The 20,339-nt window shown below is 36.0% G+C and overlaps 1 protein-coding gene across 1 annotated transcript; it reads right to left on the bottom strand.

Annotated features, from left to right (window-relative positions):
* Positions 1 to 1,607: 1,607 nt before the first annotated feature.
* MANEA (mannosidase endo-alpha) lies at positions 1,608 to 14,577 on the bottom strand. The gene is made up of 4 exons (XM_008637724.2): positions 13,985 to 14,577; positions 10,479 to 10,588; positions 8,114 to 8,190; positions 1,608 to 6,820 (listed from the first exon to the last, which is right to left on the bottom strand). Exons 1-4 carry the CDS (start codon positions 14,532 to 14,534, stop codon positions 6,184 to 6,186), a joined length of 1,374 nt encoding a protein of 457 aa, XP_008635946.1. The 5' UTR covers positions 14,535 to 14,577; the 3' UTR covers positions 1,608 to 6,183.
* Between the last annotated feature and the right edge of the window lie 5,762 nt (positions 14,578 to 20,339).

Here is a 20,339-nt window from a genome sequence, read left to right as displayed (position 1 = left end):
AGCACCTGCGCTGAGATAGGCAGATGCTGACGCAGCTGTAATTTCATGAGAAGTTTGGACAGGGAGAGATTGACCAGATGAGGACTTTTGCTCCAAATGGGAAAGGAGAAAACCTCAGTCCCTAGAGATGAACCAGATGAGGACTTTTGCTCCAAACGGGAAAGGAGAAAACCTCAGTCCCTAGAGATGAACCAGATGAGGACTTTTGCTCCAAATGGGAAAGGAGAAAACCTCAGTTCCTAGAGATGCTCCCAGAGATAGTCCTAACGATGAAGATGATGAAGACCCTTTGCTCCCAGGGAAGGAGAAGGGCCTCTGTTTTTGTTTCTGAACGGCTCAACCTTAAAATTGTACCCCAAAAACTTCAAGAGTGGACCCTCGAAAGCAGTTGCGGGAAAAGCTGCAAGTCGGGGGAAAGGACTCACATGCAGGCAGAGAGACTCCTCTTCCTAAATGGACTGAACAATATTTGGAAGTGGGCGGCTGTCTCGTTGTGATGTTTTCATAGCATGAGCAAGAAGAGACTTCTCTTTCTAAATGGACTGAACAAGGTTATTATGGCAGTGGTAAACAGACTGAACATCTTAAGGGTTGTCTTTTCACATTGTCAGTAGGAGAAGGGAGGAAGGTGGGGGGGAGGAGGAGAGTTCTGAAGGTGGTATTTTTTTTTTTTTTTTTTTCCTTCTTTTAGGTCTGTTAATAAACTTCTTTATATTCTTTCAAGTTTGGTGCCTGCTTTGCATTTCTCCTAATTCTTATCTCACAGCAGATAAACAGTAATGAGTATTTTGGACCAAACCACTACACTAAATTGGTGTTTCCGCCCAGTTACAAACCGAACCCACGACAACAGGTATGTGCATAAGTTCAAATTTCAAATAGACCTTGTGTTGATTACCTTTTGCATCTCCTGAGACAGAAAATTTTCAGGAAATTTTTGCACTGTGGAGCAAAACACCTTAACTATAGCAGAGTCACTTACAATGCGATACACCAAAAGAAATATGAGGTGATTATACATTTTAAAATATATTTGACTTGACTACAGAAATACACAATACTATGTGTGTGAATTAGCTTTAATTTCTTTCATACCAGTGTAGTTAGTTTGCTGGAAAAACAAAACACATTTTTCAAACACCAAGGAGGTAATTCCACACTGAAAATAAAATGGCAACACTTACCTTCCAGACTTTTCATACCTGAAGAGCCCAATATACTATCAGAATGCAACAAATACTTCATTCACCCTTCTGTAATAATCCGTTGTAAACCATTCTCCTGCAAGGCTAATTATTTGTGCACCCATCCCTCCTAAACTTTAGTATGAACTGCAAACTTCAGCTTTACTTTGTCAACATACACTTGTACCTCAGGACTCAAAAGACACTTGCAACACTATGCAGTAGTGAACTCAGCAGCCTAATAAGATGCAATAAAATCAGACCTAAAAACTTCAGGAGTCTTGTCTGTTTAAAAAATTGTGGTAAGCCTGTTGTTTTCAGTCTAAGTTCTACACACACATAGTAATAGAAAAATAAAAATTAACTTTCAAAACCCATATTATTAAAAGACCCCACTATCACACACTCCTTTCAAAATCACAATTTTTGGGCATATATTTATTGTTCCTGAAAGCATACATAAGCAAAAAGGTCTTCTGTAAATATCAGAGGGAATTGAAACCACTGCTTACTTAAAAGTAGCAGAACCCAGTTTGTAATTTTATTACAATATAGTACTTTAAAAATAATGACTTCAGGTATATGCACATATCTAAATAGACACACACACACATTTTTTTTGTTTTTATGTAAGCAAATTCATCTCTGTCACAGTCATGTAGGGTATTAAAAGAAATGTAGTTTTTATTTGTGTTCAATGCATATCAAAGATACACTATCCATTCACAACAAATTCACCTATACAATATCAAATTCACATCAGGCTTTTCTGCCGTGCCATTAATCTTGTAGATTCTCTTTACTGAATATTCAAACTATGAAATCTTAGAAATACAGTCACTTTAGAAATTTATAGAACATTTAACATGCTGGTCAAAAGTAAAAGATAAAAAGAAATGAAACACTAACACAATTTTAACCAAGTAGAAGGATGAAGACAAGTACTTGGAGGACTGGGAGAGAGATTTTCATCTTACATTAAGCGGCAAATAATTTGTTTATAAATGCTTTATTTCCTCTTTTTTAGGTTCACAAGATTCAGAAAAAAAAGTGCCCCAAGTAACAGGAAGTCCTTATCCATGTGCCTGGAGATACATTTACTGTCAACAGAGCTGAAGACACTCCTGAGAAATGTTTTCAATTGAATCCAAGAACTGTTAATGTGTTAATTCAAACTATGCAGAGCAAATACATACCAAGTTTTATATTAAAATGTTTTCACTGAAGAACCTCCTGCTTCAACAACCTCTTAAGAGACAAATCACTGGCACCTCAAAAGAAATGCACTAGACAAATACAATGAACATCACTGCAGAAACTATATTCACAATGATCTATAGCTTGCCACTAAAATAGTAACAGCATCAGCACGTGTTTTCCCACAACATTCAGTACAAGATTAGAGATCTGAGAAACATGCGCTACTATACAAGATTTAATACACATTCTTATTTCAGAGTTGATGCACTAAGCTTCAGTTCTGAGACAGCTCACAGAACTAAAATAATTTACTTGATCATAACTGACAGAAGCAGAAATGAACCTATAGATTTTCTTTTAAAAATATGTTCTCTTTTACCACAAGGACTTGCTACTTGTCTAGAAACCATTTACCCCCTGGGGATACTCGGTCAGTAGTATGTGATTGATTACTTCAGGTATTTCTGTATTTGCAGAGGCATACCATGGCATGATCTCTTTTAAATCTCCCCATATCACTCTAAGTACTACGAAATAACAAGATGAATCAATGCCTTTAATCAGTGTAAAAATATTAAAAACAGTCATTACAGTATTTTTTTCAGTTGGCCAAGAAGTAAAAGTCATGGGACACCAAAGTGAAATAAGATCTGGATATTCCTTAAATCTATTTCAAATCTCAAAATCATTACAAATGTGCTTCCCTGCCTCTAAAGTCTGGTTGCACAGTGGAGTCCCTTTTTTTTTCCCTACTGTAACCTTAAACCTTGAAGCAACCACCTTCTTAAATACATTAACTTTTCTCCTCCCTTGCCCCAGTAACTGTGCCTTTGTAACAATCTTATTCCTTTGCATTTGTACAAACCCTTTCCCACAGACCTATTTTTACTCAAATTTCAAATAAGTATCACAGCTGCAGCAATAGTCCATAAGCAACACTCTCCACTCCCTATAAGAGGAAGCAGCACACTGATTTGCTTTAAGTACAGAGAAAGTATTGGGTCAGGCTAGTGGGGTAGTTCTAGTAGCTGCTATTCCATCAGCTTTCCTTAGGATCATCAAATTCAATTCTCAACTCTGAAATAGTATGTGAGGTTGCACATTTATGTTTTAAAACACATCAAGCACATAAAAGCACAGTAAGTGTTCAGGGGTGATGAATTTCTAGGCACTTAATTTTCATTCTTTTCTACAGAAATTCTGTAAATTCTTCTAAAGGTCCCATTAGACATCAGCGTGCCATGACCCAAATCGCTTCATGGCAAGAGCTAAATGATACCTTTACAGCAATTACAAAAGTCTTTCAGAGTAATGAAGATCCATTACATTGTTACCATAAACTGTATTTTAAACAAGACAGATCACCTCAGTTGTACAATACCCTACGACAAATTTCAAATGTTTCTATACACAGCAACAAAGGAGTGACTTTCACAGTCACAAAGAAAATAAACTGCCACCAGCAGAAAGTAAGGGCTGAAAGGTGAGTGCAAAGTTGTCAAGACCAGTAAAGTGCTCAGATAACTACAGTGAGAAAAGACCAGTGGATGACAAAAGTTTAAGCAAAGAGAAAACAAAGAGACTTGTCCTTTGGAAAGGTTTGATTTCAGAAGACTTTTTAGTAACATATGCAAAACATTTAATTGTTCCCTCACATTTAAAATAAATATATGGACTCTGGGCTGTAAAAGCATAAACATAGAACAAATTATAAAAATGAGTTATGTATAGCTATTTAAGGGCTTTATAGTAAAATAAGTAATATCAGATTCCTTAAAAAAGGGAGTAGTTATCTTGGAAGTGGTAAAAATCTAACAAGTGCTTCTTATGTCTCAGACACTATTTTTTGACTGTGGTCATACCTATGTCTATGTCAATTTATCCACCTGAGAATAAGCAAAACAAAACGAGCGTTAGTAAACACTTCTTTCAGAGGCATTTCAGACCTTGCAGAAATGCAATAGGAAAATTAAAAAAAATACGAAGAGAGATTAATAAGACTCCAGTAACTCTAGAGGCACACTTCAACATGCCAGGCTATATATCTGCCATGCAATTTCTGTATTTTTTCAAGCAGCTAAGGGCATTAGATGACACCTCACTGCTTGAGCAACTGCAGAGAAATGACAAGAAAACTAAACTGTAAATAAGTAAGAGATATATAAACAAACCTTTTTCATACCAGAAAGACTCTAGAAAAATATAGAGGTAACGGGCTTGTATTTATTTGGAATGACAGTTCTCCAGAAAAAACATAGTAGTTTGGTTTCTGTTTTAACAGAAGTCCTCCCATTCACCTTACCACTTAACGGACAGATTACAGTGAGATCTGAGTAAAGAGTGTCATTTTCATGGGTTCTGCTGAAATAAATTGAATTCTGATTGTTACTAGTGGTCACAACAGTTTCAGCATATGAACTAAAACACAGGATCAGCACCTTATACATAGATTAAAAAAATAAAATGAACAACTAAGAAAGAATCCACTTTGCTAAGTTTAAACACTTACTGCAAATAAACAAAACACTGCAATTTCCACTATTCCAAAGTTTAGGGCTTTTTTATTCAATTCTACGAAAATCCAAAAAAATGTATTGCTGAGGAGGTATGTCTGTGTGACTTGAACCTTTCAAACCTCATAAAAAATGCCAGTTAATAATTACAACATTTGGCAAGTGAGATTCTCAGGACTGAAAATACTCAGTTCCAGCCACACCAGAGTCTTACAGGTAGCATTGGCAGAGTGCTTATCTGAATAACAGAAAGATTTTAGTATCTACAATTCTGAATTCTGGACTAAATGGACTAGATGAAAAAGAGAAATCTCAGATTTCAAATTAAACAAATAGGTAGTAGCTCTCATTGCTACCAAACTAGGTTGCTCCTAAATCAGAAACAAAAAAAGTATTTCCTACAATTATTGTTATTGTAGGACTAGTAAGATATTAGGTTTATTTAAGTTTAGAAACTTTAAACATTTAAAAAAACCACACTAGATCTGTGTCTGCAGTCAATTAGCAGAAAACACATAATAATAGTTTTAATAAATTTTTTGCATCTTTAGGGGTTTTTTCCCCTCAAAAAATATTTTCCACTCAAATTCAAAATTCTTTTATTTTTAATTCAAAGTAATAGAAAAAAAATGTTCCTGGTTGGTATCCAGTAATCTGCAAAAGTCTACACCATGTACCAAACAGAAAAAATGTAAGTAAACTAGAAATCTTTCAGCAGTTCTTTGGAACTTTCTTTCAAATACTTTTTTTTCCTTTTAAACAAAACCCAGTGGTGTTGCATCACACATAACTCTTCAGTGCTTTTACCAGAAGCTAGTCATATGTCAAGAACTCTGTGTGCAAAGCATTAAAAAGCATAAATGTAGATTATTCCACACACTATAGACATGCATCCTGCAAGAAGCTATGAGGATTTAGATTACAGCATCAGTTTGATTAGAAACACAGGAATAAAGGAAGTAAGGAACTGTGCCAATTTTTTGTTATACTTTGGTCATGTAGAGTTATCCCATGCAGATGCTCTGAAAACTCAGCATGCAAGTTACAAAGTAAAAAAAAAAAACCAACAACTGAAAACAACAAACAGCTTTCCCTGAATATTTTTGAACTAAAATATCCAGTAAGACATAATTGCTAATATTCTCATAATCTTTTTACTTTTCAAAATTAAAATTCAGTAGTAGTGCATATACATTCAAAAGATATAGTAAAGACATCTAGTAACAGATTCCTCAGCTCTCAATTTCTTTCTTAATGCAGTCAATGCATTAGGAAACAAAACCAGCTCACATAAGCCACTGTTCTTGTTCTTTTCTGTACTTCTCAGACCACTTCTGAGTAAGCTCTAGGTAAACATTTGGTTTATGGGGTTTATAATCAAGGTAAACTACCTGTCCAGTCCGTTTAGGGACAGCTTTTTCAATCTGCGTTCCCTCGTGCCATTCATTAAAAGATGTAATGGAAATAATTTCTGGTCGCACCAGAAGGGCTGCACTGAAGGCAGTCTCGTAATACTTCCCGTTGACACGGTTCCGGGTGTTGTGGTTGTTCCATGGTCGGATACTGGTGTCAATATAACCTGGCCCCACACTTGGAATAAACATTAAGTTGTTACTATCACAAAAGGCTTTTAAACCTGCCCAATTATGATGAGATGAGCCGTAGGAGAAGCCATTGGTGGCAAAGTACGTGTACATTCCATCAAAACCGCTTCTGTGAATGTCATGCTTATGTCTTTCTTCTACAAGAAGTGCAATGAATAATGCATCATATGGAGTATTTCGAATACTCTGGGATCCAGAAACAGTTAACAGATTTGCCCATATTTCAGGAATTGTTACGTAAGAGTCATAGACATAAAACATAGGAAGAAGTCTGCCTGTGCTGGTCTTATGCCTGTAAAAGGCTGGATGGCTTCCGTATCTATAAAGCAAACAAGTATCGTTAAGACAAAATTTGCCATTTGGAAAACACTGTTGTACAATCTGAGATGAAGACTTGTCCTAAAAACTAATTTAAAAAGGCAGGGCATGGACTTTGAAACACAGCAATCCATATCCACTTTCAGTCCAGTGTTTGCTGAAGTATCAAACAGTAACTCTTCAAAGAACCTTTAAATTACTACAAATTATTAACTGTCCTGGGTTTGGCAGGGACGTTAATGTTCTTAGTAGCCGGTAGGTACAGTGGTGTGGTCTTTTTTATTTAGCATGAGAAAAACGTTGATAACACACTTATGTTTTGTCTGCTGCTAAGTAGTGCTTACTCTAAGTCAAGAGCTTTCCAGCGTCTCATGCTCTGCCAGTGAGGAGCTGCACAAAAAGCTGGGAGGGAGCAAGGCCAGGACAGCTGACCTGAGCTGGCCAAAGAGATATTCCACACTTCAGCATGTCATGCCCATATATAAACTGAGGGAGTTACCTGGAAGGGGGCTGAACATTGCTCAGGGCTGGGCTGGGCACTGCTCTGTAGGTGGTGAGCGTTTTGTCTTGGGTTCTGTTACCCTCTCTCCTTCTCCTTTCCATTAACATTCTTAATAATACTACTGACATAATTATCATAATACTATTTTGTTTCAATCATCAAATTGTTCTTATCTCAACCCACAAAGTCTATCTTTTCTTTCTGATTCACCTCCCGAGTGCTGGGGGGTGAGAGGGAAAGTAAGCAGCACTGGTGGTACCTAGTTGCTGGCTGGGGTTAAACTGTGACAGTAACTTAGTGTCAAACTGTGCTACAGTTATCAGTTTCCTCTGAAGGGCAGTTCTCTAATTCAGTGTGAAATAAAGACAGTCTAAGCAGCACTGATAAGCAAAACAACTAGTAGCTGTACAGATTTTGTCAAGATAAATTAAAATCATTAGAGGTCAACACAATAAGTCTCCATCTGCTAGTTTGTCACTATCAAAATGTACATTTTTTTAAATTTAATTTAGATAACATGTTGCTATCTGAAGTATCTGCTTTAAACTAAAGTATGACCTGTGATATTAAAGAATGTTTGAAAGCAATTTTGAGAATCTATGTAAAAGTCACACTTCAGTATTTACAAAGCAGACTGAGTTTTACACCACTGAAATATGAACAAAGTTCCTTTCAGTTCTCTTCAGTCTCAGCAGACATTCTTATGTATTTTTACAAGCTTTAGATAATATGCAGAAGTCCCCTAAACCAGCATGTAAGAAACCCCAAAGGAAACCATCTGGAAGAACTCACTTGTCAATGATGTACTTGACATTGTGGTACATGCTGCGATCATCTCTGTCTTTGTAAGGTTCGATGTGAAAAGTGACCTGAAAGATGAAAACGTAAGAGCAACACAAACGTAAAACACTACTGAATACGTGGGCACTGGGTATTGTATGAAGTAAGTACCAGTCACAAAAAATACAGTTGTTTATAGACCCAAAAAAATCATCAGTCCATAATGAGAATAATCCAGCCCTAGTACAACTCCTGCACTACTGACATCAGAAGCTTCAGATCCCAGGAAGGTTTGATATTAAATACTTAGGTTTTTTACATTAAAACAGAACACTGCTTTTGTTTTCCCTAGGCTACAGCAAGTGGTAATCATGCTTCAGAAAACTTAAAAAGCTACAAAACTTAAAAATTAAAATATTATCTACTTGAAGGTCAAAGAACTGATAAACTAATGAAACATTTTAATATTTAATTTCTAACCAATATATTAAAATCTGCTAAAGATAATGCTCCAAGGGTAGTTTTCAGAGTCATAATACATTTTAAGATACGGGGTACAAAAACTTCAATTTAAAATTTTATAGATTTATCAACAGCAATAAGCTCTTGGAACTAAATCTAATATAATGTACTGCTACTGCTCTGAATGTCAAACTTGAAGCTTAAGGAATTGATTAACTGATATGTGTGAATTCCAATGTAAAAATAAATTTGTTTTCAAATATACAATCATGGCAGAATACATTACATTAATCAAAGCAAGTTTTTCAGAAGCAATTTAGAGCAGAATGCACTTAATAATGTCTTTGACAACTCCGCAACAGCAGAAAATTTCCACTGCAGAGCCAATCTCCCTATTAAGTAGAAACTATAGAAAAATAGTGTTAGACTAAATCACTAAGACTGACAGTAGAGCTTGAAGAGCACTATAATTTCATGTTTCATTTCCAACTATCAAAACCAGGCAAATCGAAAGGGTATATCTTCTCCCAGACTTCTACTTAGCAGACATAATAGAAACGTATTTTGTATACTGGCTTTGGTCTACTGAGACTCCTAACACTTACTGTAATAACTTACTAGTGCAAGAATGCTTAAAAACATTACAGTGAAGGTAGCATTTCCTGCAATATCTATACTGAGTATCTATATTCCAGTAATTCTTCCAAGTGGTAACAGCAGCTTCATCCACATTCCAATCATTACCATACTATTACACACTGTTGTATTTTCCTTGGTAGTTTATTTCATTTTGCCCTGACTCCTTTGTGACTTGAATGTTAACAAGTTCTTTTAGGCGAGAGCAAACTCCATTAGATGGTCTGAAAATTTTGGGGCAGGATAATACCTTTTTCTGTCTTTTTAATAATTTATTATTAGATAGTGCAACCTATGTCACATAATGCAAATCACACAGTATTTTTAATAGTTTCAAAATTACTTCTGTATCCAATTTATTCATCCTATTTTCCTCCTGCTTGCTAAGGAATCTAAAGTTACCCCAAGTGACAGGAAATTTCTCTGAGGTCCTGCAACTTGCATGACCGACTAAAACCCGAGCAGATGAACAGCCTGTGTTTTCAGTACACAGTACAGACAGCACACTCCAGAGATGAAACACATGCAGCTACTTAAAAAGTCAAATTTATTATGGGAGAGATTAAAATGAAATGCACATTTCCATTACAACAAAAGGAAAATACAAGTTTTATTCTAAAAATAAAAAAAACCAAACCACAATTTAAGATTCTACTGATCAATTCATGTAGTCTTTAACTGACTTGATATTTCACCTATTTTAAGAAGTCAGTAACTTAGCCTTTCTATCCTGTCATGCCCTGAAGTAACCCTGAGTCTCTGACCTTACAATCCAAGGCAAATGTTCCTGGTACCTTCTGGAATAAAGACATTAATTCAAACTAGATATTCCAAATCTGTCTTTATTACTCATAGATGCTCACTCCGACCTCTATGATCAGGTGCTAGCAAGCTATGAAATAATGCAAAACGAAGATAGTCTTTCTTCTTTCTCAAAGGTCCTTAGTTTATAGCTCATTGTACTTCACAGTATTTTGGAGTATGTAATACTTCCCTCATCTCCCAAGACTCACTGGAAAAACAACATAATGTCTTATTTTAGAAACTGTTTCCTGAAAAGAAATAAAAAAAAATAAAAATCCACAGGACACAGTATGCCTAAGATTCTGCAAGCTAAAGCAGATTATAATATTTATTCTACTTACAAGGGAATATTACTCAGGTCCTACCAAAGTCCAGGGCAATTCAATGGCTTCTATGACCAAAATGAAGTGCAGTATAATAGTGAGGTTTACTTTCCTAATTACTTTCCTATTTTATGCATTTAGAAATACTTTACCTTTAGATTATATTTTTGTGCATAGTCCAAAACAACTGGCACCAAATCATCAGTTGGTTCTCCATTTTCATCAGCCATACCTGGTGGGTACCATGAAAGCACTATTACACCTGGAAATACAAAACTTGAGTTTTAAATCATGTTGTTTAATATATTACATGTATACTGTAACATTGTAATGAGTTACAATTATTGATGTGAAAGCTACATAATATAAATCAGAATCTCAAATTACTTTTTAATCAGTTACAAAATCTCAGTATTCTCAGAGTGGATTTTAACTCCTCTCTTTGTTTATAGGACTACAAAACAAACAGTGGTTAGATCATTTGTCAAGGGAAGAAATCTATACTCAGTGTCCTAAGCCTAATACTTAAGAGCTGTTCCCTCCCACCTTTCAGCACAGCATTCCAACCTTCAGGTTGTTCAAGAGGAAAAGAGTGCTCCCCACAAAGGTATTATAGCTATGCCACGATACAGTCAGAGAGTATCAAGATGCATGGCTTATAGAACACTCAAGAGATGATGGCTATGCATGTGATGAGATTTTTATCTTATGGAATTTTATTCACCACCATATTTCTTCATTGTACCTCTGGCTCTACTACAAAACAACCATTTAATACTAGAAGTAGTGACTACAATCCCACAACCTTCTTTCTTGCTGGTACAGTTACTATGGTGTAATCCACCCTTCCACGCATGTGAAACTAGTTTTTAAATTTATTATCTTCAAAAATGCTTCAGTAACTCAATAATTTAAGGATGCTACCAGTCCTGTGCAGAAAAAATACAACAAATACCATGTTTTCATATTATAAATTTTTCTGATGCTCTACAAGAAAGCAGAAGACCACATACCTCTTCAGAAAGGCTAAACCCTTTCCTTCTAAAATAAAATGCTGTCAGATAAACAAATTAGATCTCTTAGATGCGCAGCTGGAAACAATATCAAAAAGAAGCCAAGTCTGAAAGAAGTACATGAAATACTGATGTAGAAGTAGTTTCCTAACAATGGAATGCAGAACATATGGAAGAATAAGTCAATGTGGTTCTTTTTAACTAGGTAATGATTTAAGTACATGAATAAATTTACTGAGCTAGGAAAGTATATATTCTAAATTCTACCTACTTGACTAACATTATAACATTTCTGACCAACAATTTCCAACAAACAATTCCAAAATTAGGAAAAAGAAATCATAAATTACAGTGAAAACATAATCACCTAATATCCAAACCAAAAATTTGTGCTCACTACACATAGAAGGGAGTTCAACTACCTTTAGGCACATTCTCTCTGCATTTTATCAAAAAGAAAATCACAAATAACAGATTATCACAAGAGACAGTCTGCTCCAGGAAAGCAAAATGCAGTATTTTACTGCATTTTATCAGATTATCTTTTATTTCACACAAAAGAAAAGGACTAAATGCAAATGAGTGAGGTATAAAGCAGAACAGCAGCAACAAATTTGGGTATCTTGAATACATCTGACAAGATCCTCTTTTACACCTTTAGGAAATACATAAAAGTTCAGGAGACAGAATTGTTGATCAAGGAATCTAAATTCACATTTGCTTTAGTCTTTTCCTGAGAAAGACTACTAAACATTTTCTTTCCTGTGGTTAAAAAATAGAGTTATGTACCACTTCAAGAGTCTAAAAAAAAGGGATGGACTTGACACTAAAAACAGTGTTATAAATTTTTAAAACCAGAATAGTCACTAAAGACCAAAGTGGACTATCACAAAAAAAGACTGGTGGAAAAAAATAAATTTCCCCAAGCAATCTCAAGAATAAAATCTACTGTATTAATCTGTAAAATATTAGGAAATTAATAGATAAGGAAAGAAGTTTAAAATATAAGAAGAATACAGGGAAGCACTGCATGAGACTCCTGTTGCCCCAATCTCTTATATGCCTTTGATCATTAGACAATACTGGCTGAAAGAACCACTTACATTTTTCTTTTTTTCATAAGATCCTTGATAAAGCCCCAAAAACAGCTAGAAAAAAAAAAATTATGTGACAGAATGCAAGATGCAGTCATGGATCAGACACTGGCTAAGACAGAAAAAGAAGAAACTTGTAAATAGTCAGCCTCACAGTACACAAAAGATGAACAAAGCATAATTCTTAAAAAAATATGCAGTATTTGAAGTAGTGACTTGAGGGACAAAAGTTGATGATTTATGTTAGTCAAATCTAGATGAGAGAGAACAAATTAAATTGTACTTAAATCTTTAAGTCAGAATAACAGCAGGAAAAAGGTAACTCTTTATCAGTAATGTTACAAAGAGTGTCACCGGAAGCCTGAACTACTCATTCGCATTGCTGAGTTTTACATGGAAAACTAACTGAAGTTACTAAAAAAATTGATTATGCAAAGCATTTTTCCTAGTATTGGCATCTATTCCACCAGCAGTTCAGCTTTCTTACACATCTGTACTAAGAGGATGAGAAGCATTACAGATTCTTTTAAAGCTTGCCTTTATCACACTATCATGCATTATTTTGCTTCAGATAAGACTAAAACAGTGCTTATTGGCAACTTATATCTGAGATTTCTCTGCACCAGTCTTGTTACTCCTGTTGATGGAGTTATATTACTGAAGAGAGTGAGAAATTTCCTGTTTGTATTAACCCTTGTACAAAATAAATGTTAGGTTAAAACCCGCAAGATAACAACAACCAAGAAGTAAACACTACACAAGTAAACATCACTAATCAAAATATAACAATTACATTAAACCTTAATGATTAGGTGAATGAAGGAGATTCAATACAAGGTGATTAGCAGTGTCAATAATGCTGTGAGCTCTGGTCATGTTGCTCCAACTACACTTACAGAAGCTGTTCAGAGTTTAATATTAGCCTATACGACTGCTTATTTTAAAGAAGTTTAACACAAAAAGGACCATAAAGCCCAACAACAAGGAAAGACACAAAAAATATATTGACTATTCTCATGTATACAGTTCATCTTATTTAGAAAAAGTGAACATCAATTTGTATTGAAAGGAGGTAATTTTGGACAGTAACAATTAATACATAATTGTTATTGCACACACATCATTCAGAGAAAAAATAAACCCACTTATATTTGAACAGACTGCTCTTGAGCATGTTAGCATGGTTTACTGAAACCTGTTCTTTAAACTAAAGCATTCATCTCCAAAAATAAAATACACAGACAACGTATTCTAGTGAAGGTTTCTGTATTTTCCATATATGTTATCAGTGTTTAGCAGTAAGTCATGAAAAACATGTACCTACAGGATTACAAACACCATTCTTATGTTTCTTTGTTGTTACACTCATCAGACATGGCTTTAAAGATGTAGGTTTCAGTTGGGGGTTAAAACTCAGAGATATAAAGACATTTACTAGTTTCAGACATTTCCTGAATTACACAGAAAAAGAGAAGGATGGCTCAGTTGTGCTCATCCACATATATAAGGCTGGGTAAATGAACAACATGCTGAAACGTTAACATTCATTACCAGTAGAAGCTGAACGCATTTGTTTCATGTGGGCTTCTATGACAGTAGGGTCTTTGGAACTGTAAGATCCAAGTTCTGGATAAAAGTTGGCCCCAATGTCCTCAGGAGGAGTATGCCTTCCCTTTGGATAATTGTTTGCAATTTTGGGATCCCAATGTGGCAACAGTGGATGATTCCAGTGAATATATTTACCATCGAACTGTGGATTGCCATACCAAGTATAGTAGAATATGTGAAAGTTATAATTAGGAGAAGACAGTTCCTCTTCCAGCTTTTTTACTGGAGACATAGATGCCTTCATAGTATTGACAGCAATGCTATGCAAATTACTGACACGTGTTACAGTATCTCCTTGAGCCCTATTTAGGGAATTCTGTTTACTGTCTAAAAGCACTGTCCGTTGTTGAAGCTCCGGCAACAAACCAAGTCCAAATGGATCCCCAAAGCCAGCTCTGTCAGGTCTCAGCGTCTTCAAAGCCATCATTATGGAGCAAATAAACAAAATAAAAAGCAACAAAATGATGCATGTTCTTCTGCGAAATCTTGCCATGATGTCATAGTTCAGAATCCCAACAGAAGGATTTTGGCCGCAACTGATCAAAAGACAAATATTTTCAAGTCAGATTTCTTACTACCTAGTATTCAGCAGTATGAAATGCTTCATTAAATCTCTACATAACAGAAATAACATGGAGAGAAATGTGATGTATACACTGACTGCATAACTAACAGACTTTGTGGGGGGTGGGGTACACAAACAAAACCCCATTTCTTTATTTGAGAACATGTGTCAGATTCTGAGGTTCTACCACCAAGGACTCAAATATTTTATAAACTATTTTACTTTTGAACTTAATTTTTATCCTTACCCAGGTAAATACCATGAAATAGAAATTCTGGTTACATTATTTCAGAACTATTATGTTTTGCAAATGCTATTCTGGTAGAAATAATAAAGAAAACAAGAAAAAAGCAAAAGACACGAAAGGAGAATAACATAGCAGAACAAAAGACAAAATGGGGTATGACTGAACTACAGCTTATGTTCAGAATACAGGTTTCATTTACTAACCTATTTACTATTGGCTAACCTATTGGCTTCAGACCAACCACTTTGTGTTTAGTTAACCAATATATTAACAAAATACTCTGGCAAATTAATTCAAAACCATGATGCTTTGCAACTTCACAGATCTAAAACTCTAATTTTTTTCTGAATCATGTAAACACAAAACAGCATAGCATTAAGGATGTACCTCAAGCAGAAAGCCTGCAAGTTAGCCACTGGCAGCCAGTTACTACAATGTCACAGCTGCCTGACACTTCATGTAGCGTTCCAGGGCTAAATTCAAAACAACACCAATGGTACACAACAAGATTTGAACCTTGAAAGTAAGGGGAAGAAAATCAGTGTAAGGGAAGGCCTGATTACTTTATTTATAACTTTAATTCCTGTTTGACATTATCACAAGAGAACCAGAGAAAAGGATTAACAAAATTTAGGTTACCACAGAATTATGTGGAACAAGATTATGCATAAAACTGACAACACTAAACTGGAAAATCTAAGAATAAATTTCTGATTCAAGGGTCACTAGACATAGCAAAGCTGTGATTTGTATTTCTGTCACTGACCTCCAAATTTTAGAATCTTATTTTAATTTACTGAGATATACACAGGTAATTTCAAAATACTTACAAATTATTTCACCTTAGTTTCCTACCAGTGTTACAGTGCATTAACATAGAGCTCAGTTGTCACAATACACTGTTTGCTAACGCTATGATAATTTTAGATAAGGAATTTTAGAATATGCTTTTTAACAATATAGCCTGAATTGGATTAGCAGTATTACACTGCCACAAAGGGAACTTCTGCTTCCATTTCCAGTATTAATCCTCTCATCCTACTGTCTATTCCTACTTACTTTTGGGATTAATTTTGTTTTCACAGTAAAGTCACTCATTTACTTTAAGAGCAAAACCCTGTTAACATTTCACAAATAAACAACACAAAAATGCCAATACACTTTTACTTTGTTAGGGAGTGGACTCAGTTGAATCAGTATCACAGCACTAAAGCCAACAAAGGAAAGATGGAGCAAGGCAAGACTATGAAAATGATGTTCATTTTGCCCAACTGGATTGTGAAACCATACATTTGGCTACTGTCAGGGAAAATTATTTTACAGCATATAGGCTAAGAGGATTTCACAACACTTTATGTCAAACTACAGGATTCTTCTTCTACAGCTAACAATCCATCCCACAATTTCAGAATTCTGTCAGAGATTATTTGGAGTACAGAACATCTTTCTTTAATAAGAAATTAACTCTAAATACACTCAAACTACTCCTGATATTTTTCTTTACCTTTTCAGTCTTCTTTCTAGTACATTATGCTACCCCTACCTGGCAATTTAACTCAATTTTCACATTAGACAAACTGAAATTTTCTGAAGGGTCAGGATTTTTTTTTTAGGGAAACAATATTATTCATCTGACTAATGTATTAATGTATTTCATTTAATTTAACCCCGATGCCTCTGATCTTCATTAAACAACATACAGGACTGCCAGCGATAAACTACCTCTACAATTATGATTTTATCTCTTCTGTGAAAAAGAATTCATGACTGCAATGTCTATAATTGGAATGTTCACAAGGTCTTTCATTTGGGTTTTCCAATTCCATATCGAAGAAACTGTTCCTTTTTATTCTTGCTTGACATATGTGCTACTCAATTCCTCCTGTTTAGATCAAGATTTCACTATTATTAAGTGATTTGTCTGAAGTGTCAGGAATTCATGACTGCAATGTCTATAATTGGAATGTTCACGAGGTCTTTCATTTGGGTTTTCCTATTCCATATGATCTTGGTGCTCCATGTTACTATTTTAGCAAGTATTTTTTCAATGGAATATTGTTGGGGTCCCTCCCTATTAAAAGTTGAAGTGTACTAAAAATGAGCAGCCTCCTTGACTAGCATTTAACTAGCATTGAGACAAACCTTGGTCTACCATAGCACATTATGAACTTCTGCTATGCTTAGACAGGGTCAGCATCAAAGTGCAAAATTTCTAGAACAAGAAGTGATACCTATGGTAAAGGCTTCTCTGTTGGGCAGACATCAGTCTCAATGATGATAACATAATTCAGACCTGGCATAGACATGTATACGGTAAAAGGTGCATTGAAGAGCTACAGGTTGGCAGTGCTTCGTGTGCCATTTAATCTTGTTCAGATCTACTTTTCAGAGACAGTGACAGGTAAACTACCCTCATCAATGCTAGTGCCACAGCACAAGGGCAATATTGAGGAAACAGACTGAGCAAACATGCCCCGTGAAACAGCTACATGAAGTTTTGTCTATTCTTGCAAGTGCAAAAACTTTAAAAATACATTTCTGATTCAACAGTCATTAGACAAAGCACAGCTGTGATTTTGTGTTTGTCATGGACATTTCAAATTTTAAGAGCCTGATTACAATTTACTGAGGTACATGTCACTCCTATAGACTTAGGAAGTATCTTACCTTGGACTTTTGGGTGTGCTTGGATCTAACAGGAAAAACTTCAGCTTTATGCAGGTTAAGATCTTACACGCAGTTACTCTGACTCACTTCTGGATTCTAACTCCACATTTGTTTACACATACAGATCTACCAGCCAAAAATGTAAGCAATTTGAGCTCTTTCTCTTGCCTACTCAATAAATTTTAAAAGAAAAAAAACACTTGTAACAGGTCAGAAGGAAGAAAGAGTTGGTTTAGATATCTTTCTCCTTTAATGAATCAGATAATAGTTTCCTTCATTACATTAGAAAAATATGAAGCTTTACCGGGAAAAGTTAAAACCTGTATTTCCTCAGCATCCAGTTCCCTTCTCAAAACAAACAAAAAAATCTGACACAGTTATTTTACTTTTTAGTTTGGAAGCAATTATATAGAATTAAAAGCAAAAAATACATGTAAGTACATCCCGTTATGATCATCTCTGTTCCAAATTAACTTGGGTTTTTTGGTAATAAATAGCATGAAATTCATCACAGTAGGCAAAATCTCAAGGTGTTCTTCTTAAAGCAACTCCTCCATGAAGAAAGAAAAGAAAAAGGGTCTATGAAAAAATCTCAAGTATTTTTTCTTATCTGTTCCCCAAACTTAATTGAATGTCTCAAGCTCTTACCTGCCAGTGATTTTTTTTCTCCCTCACTACCTCTTTTTATACCCTTAAGTTTTTGTGCAGGGAAACTTTCTGTTTGTCCTTTCCACTAGATGAAGGAAAAAACGTACAGATGATGAACTTTTTTTCCTGACATGTTTCCCCAAATAAGAATGTTTCTTTAGTGAGGAAAAAAAAAAAAACCCCAATAAAAGTGGTTGAAAGGGGTGATGGCGGATAATTACTCTAGATAATTCTGGACAGACAACTCAAGTTTCAGTGCCCTGCCCAGTGGGTTGCTTCTTTCAGTTTTACAAATCCCAAAACAGAAATATCCTATGCAAAGAAAGTAGGTTCAGATAAAACTGATTTATCTAGTTTAGTAAGAATCAGCAAATACTATAACTTATTTTCTCTGATGTTCCTTAACCATAACGAATGGAAATGCAATATAGAGGAGAACTCTGAAAATCTGATTTTATTGATCAAGGGTAAGGTCATCCAGAAGCTACTGAGGCTGGTAGCTCATGGATGGGATCAAAGCTTCTCAGCTAAGTTATCTAAGCTTAGTTTCTACTTAGTTTTCCCAGCTCAATGAAACTGAAAACCCTGAAGTGACAGATCAGCTCTATCTAGAGTTGAAGCTCCTAGGCCTTAAAGCCCTGATTCTGGAGCTACAGTGCAGATGTGCATCTAGAAACATTAATTTAGTTTCCAAGTGATTGACCAGGTGAGGTTTAGTAAACTGAGGACTGGTAAGAGTGTTTAAAGCACCACATTTACAGAGCACATTTATTTACACAGCACATTCTGATCTCACAAATAATAAAAAGCAACAGAGGCTGACCATATGTGTGGGAATGTCGTGAGTGTTTCTAGTATTAGAAAAAACCGGAATTTCTCAAAAACTCTCTCTATATAAAAAGTCTTCTTCTAAAGCCTTTTTTTGAAAACAGCTTGAAAATCATTAAATATGGAAGAAGACATTAGATACAGCATGCAGAAACTTCATAGCTGTGCTTACATGCTAAAAGGGTTTCTTTTTAAACACTTCAAATTATAGAAGATTTCTTTTTGGTCTACCCAATTTAGAAAGAGGTATTTGAAATGTGACAACCAGAAAACAGAAAATGTGATTTGAATTTAAGAAAGACAGCAGCAATAACAAAACGAAAACCTTCTGGATTCTTTGCTGTAAACGTGGTAAGAGAGCCTCCAGCATTACACTAGAGTATTTGCCTTCAACACGCCAGCCTTCTCCTGCTTTGAAAGGACATGGGAACACACCTAACTTAGAGCAGGTGCAGGCCATGAGAAGAAAGCGACCTTTACCCGCCCTCACCGGGAGCTCCCCGGGGCAGTTCACGGCGGGGCCGCTGCAGAGCCAGGCTGCTTAACAAGAGTCGAAAGAAAGGGAGGGGAGCGGACCCAGCCCGCTGCGCTGCTCCCATCCCCTGAGCAAGCCACCGAGTTCCGAGAGGTCACACGTATCTGTCACTCTGCGGAGCCAAGAGCCAGCCCCCGCAACAATTTTTTTTGGGCTCCGGGAGCGAGGGGCGTGCGCAGCTGCTGAAAGGCCGGGGCCTCCGCTGGGCATTCAAATTGCATTTGTTGTTTGGTTTTTTCTTCTTTTTTTACCCGAAAGGTCTAAAAATCTTTCAGTTCTTCAAAAGGTTTTGCTGGATTGTTGTTTGCTTTTCAGCCGCGAAATGGTAGTCACCGGCTCCATGTAGGATGAGATCATCGAGTCCAAGCTATGACCGAACACCACCCTGTCGACTCGACCATGGCACTGAGTGCCACATCCAGTCTTTCCTTAAACACATCCAGGGATGGTGGCTCCACCACATGCCTGGGCGGCCCATTCCAATGTCTAATCACCCTTCCTGGAAAGAAATCCCTGCTGATGTCTAACCTCTATCTCCCCTCATGCAGTTCAAGACTACGTCCTCTAATCTTGTCGCTGGTTGCCTGGGAGAAGAGGCTGATCCCCGTCTTACTACAACCTCATTTCAGGCAGTTGTAGAGAGCAGTAAGGTCTCTGCTGAGCCTCCTTTTCTCCAGACTAAACAACCCCCAATTTCCTCAGCTGCACCTCATATGAATTACTCTCTTACACCCTTCCCCAGCTCCGCTGCCCTTCTCTGGACACGCAAATTACTGAGGACTTGTACGTGTAAGATAGATGCTGGCTT

The sequence above is a fragment of the Corvus brachyrhynchos genome, unplaced genomic scaffold, assembly GCF_000691975.1.
Source record: "Corvus brachyrhynchos isolate BGI_N302 unplaced genomic scaffold, ASM69197v1 scaffold14, whole genome shotgun sequence".
Lineage (NCBI taxonomy): Eukaryota > Metazoa > Chordata > Aves > Passeriformes > Corvidae > Corvus > Corvus brachyrhynchos.
Note: the sequence above shows the minus strand (reverse complement) of the source record. Positions and strands in the feature narration are given on the sequence as shown.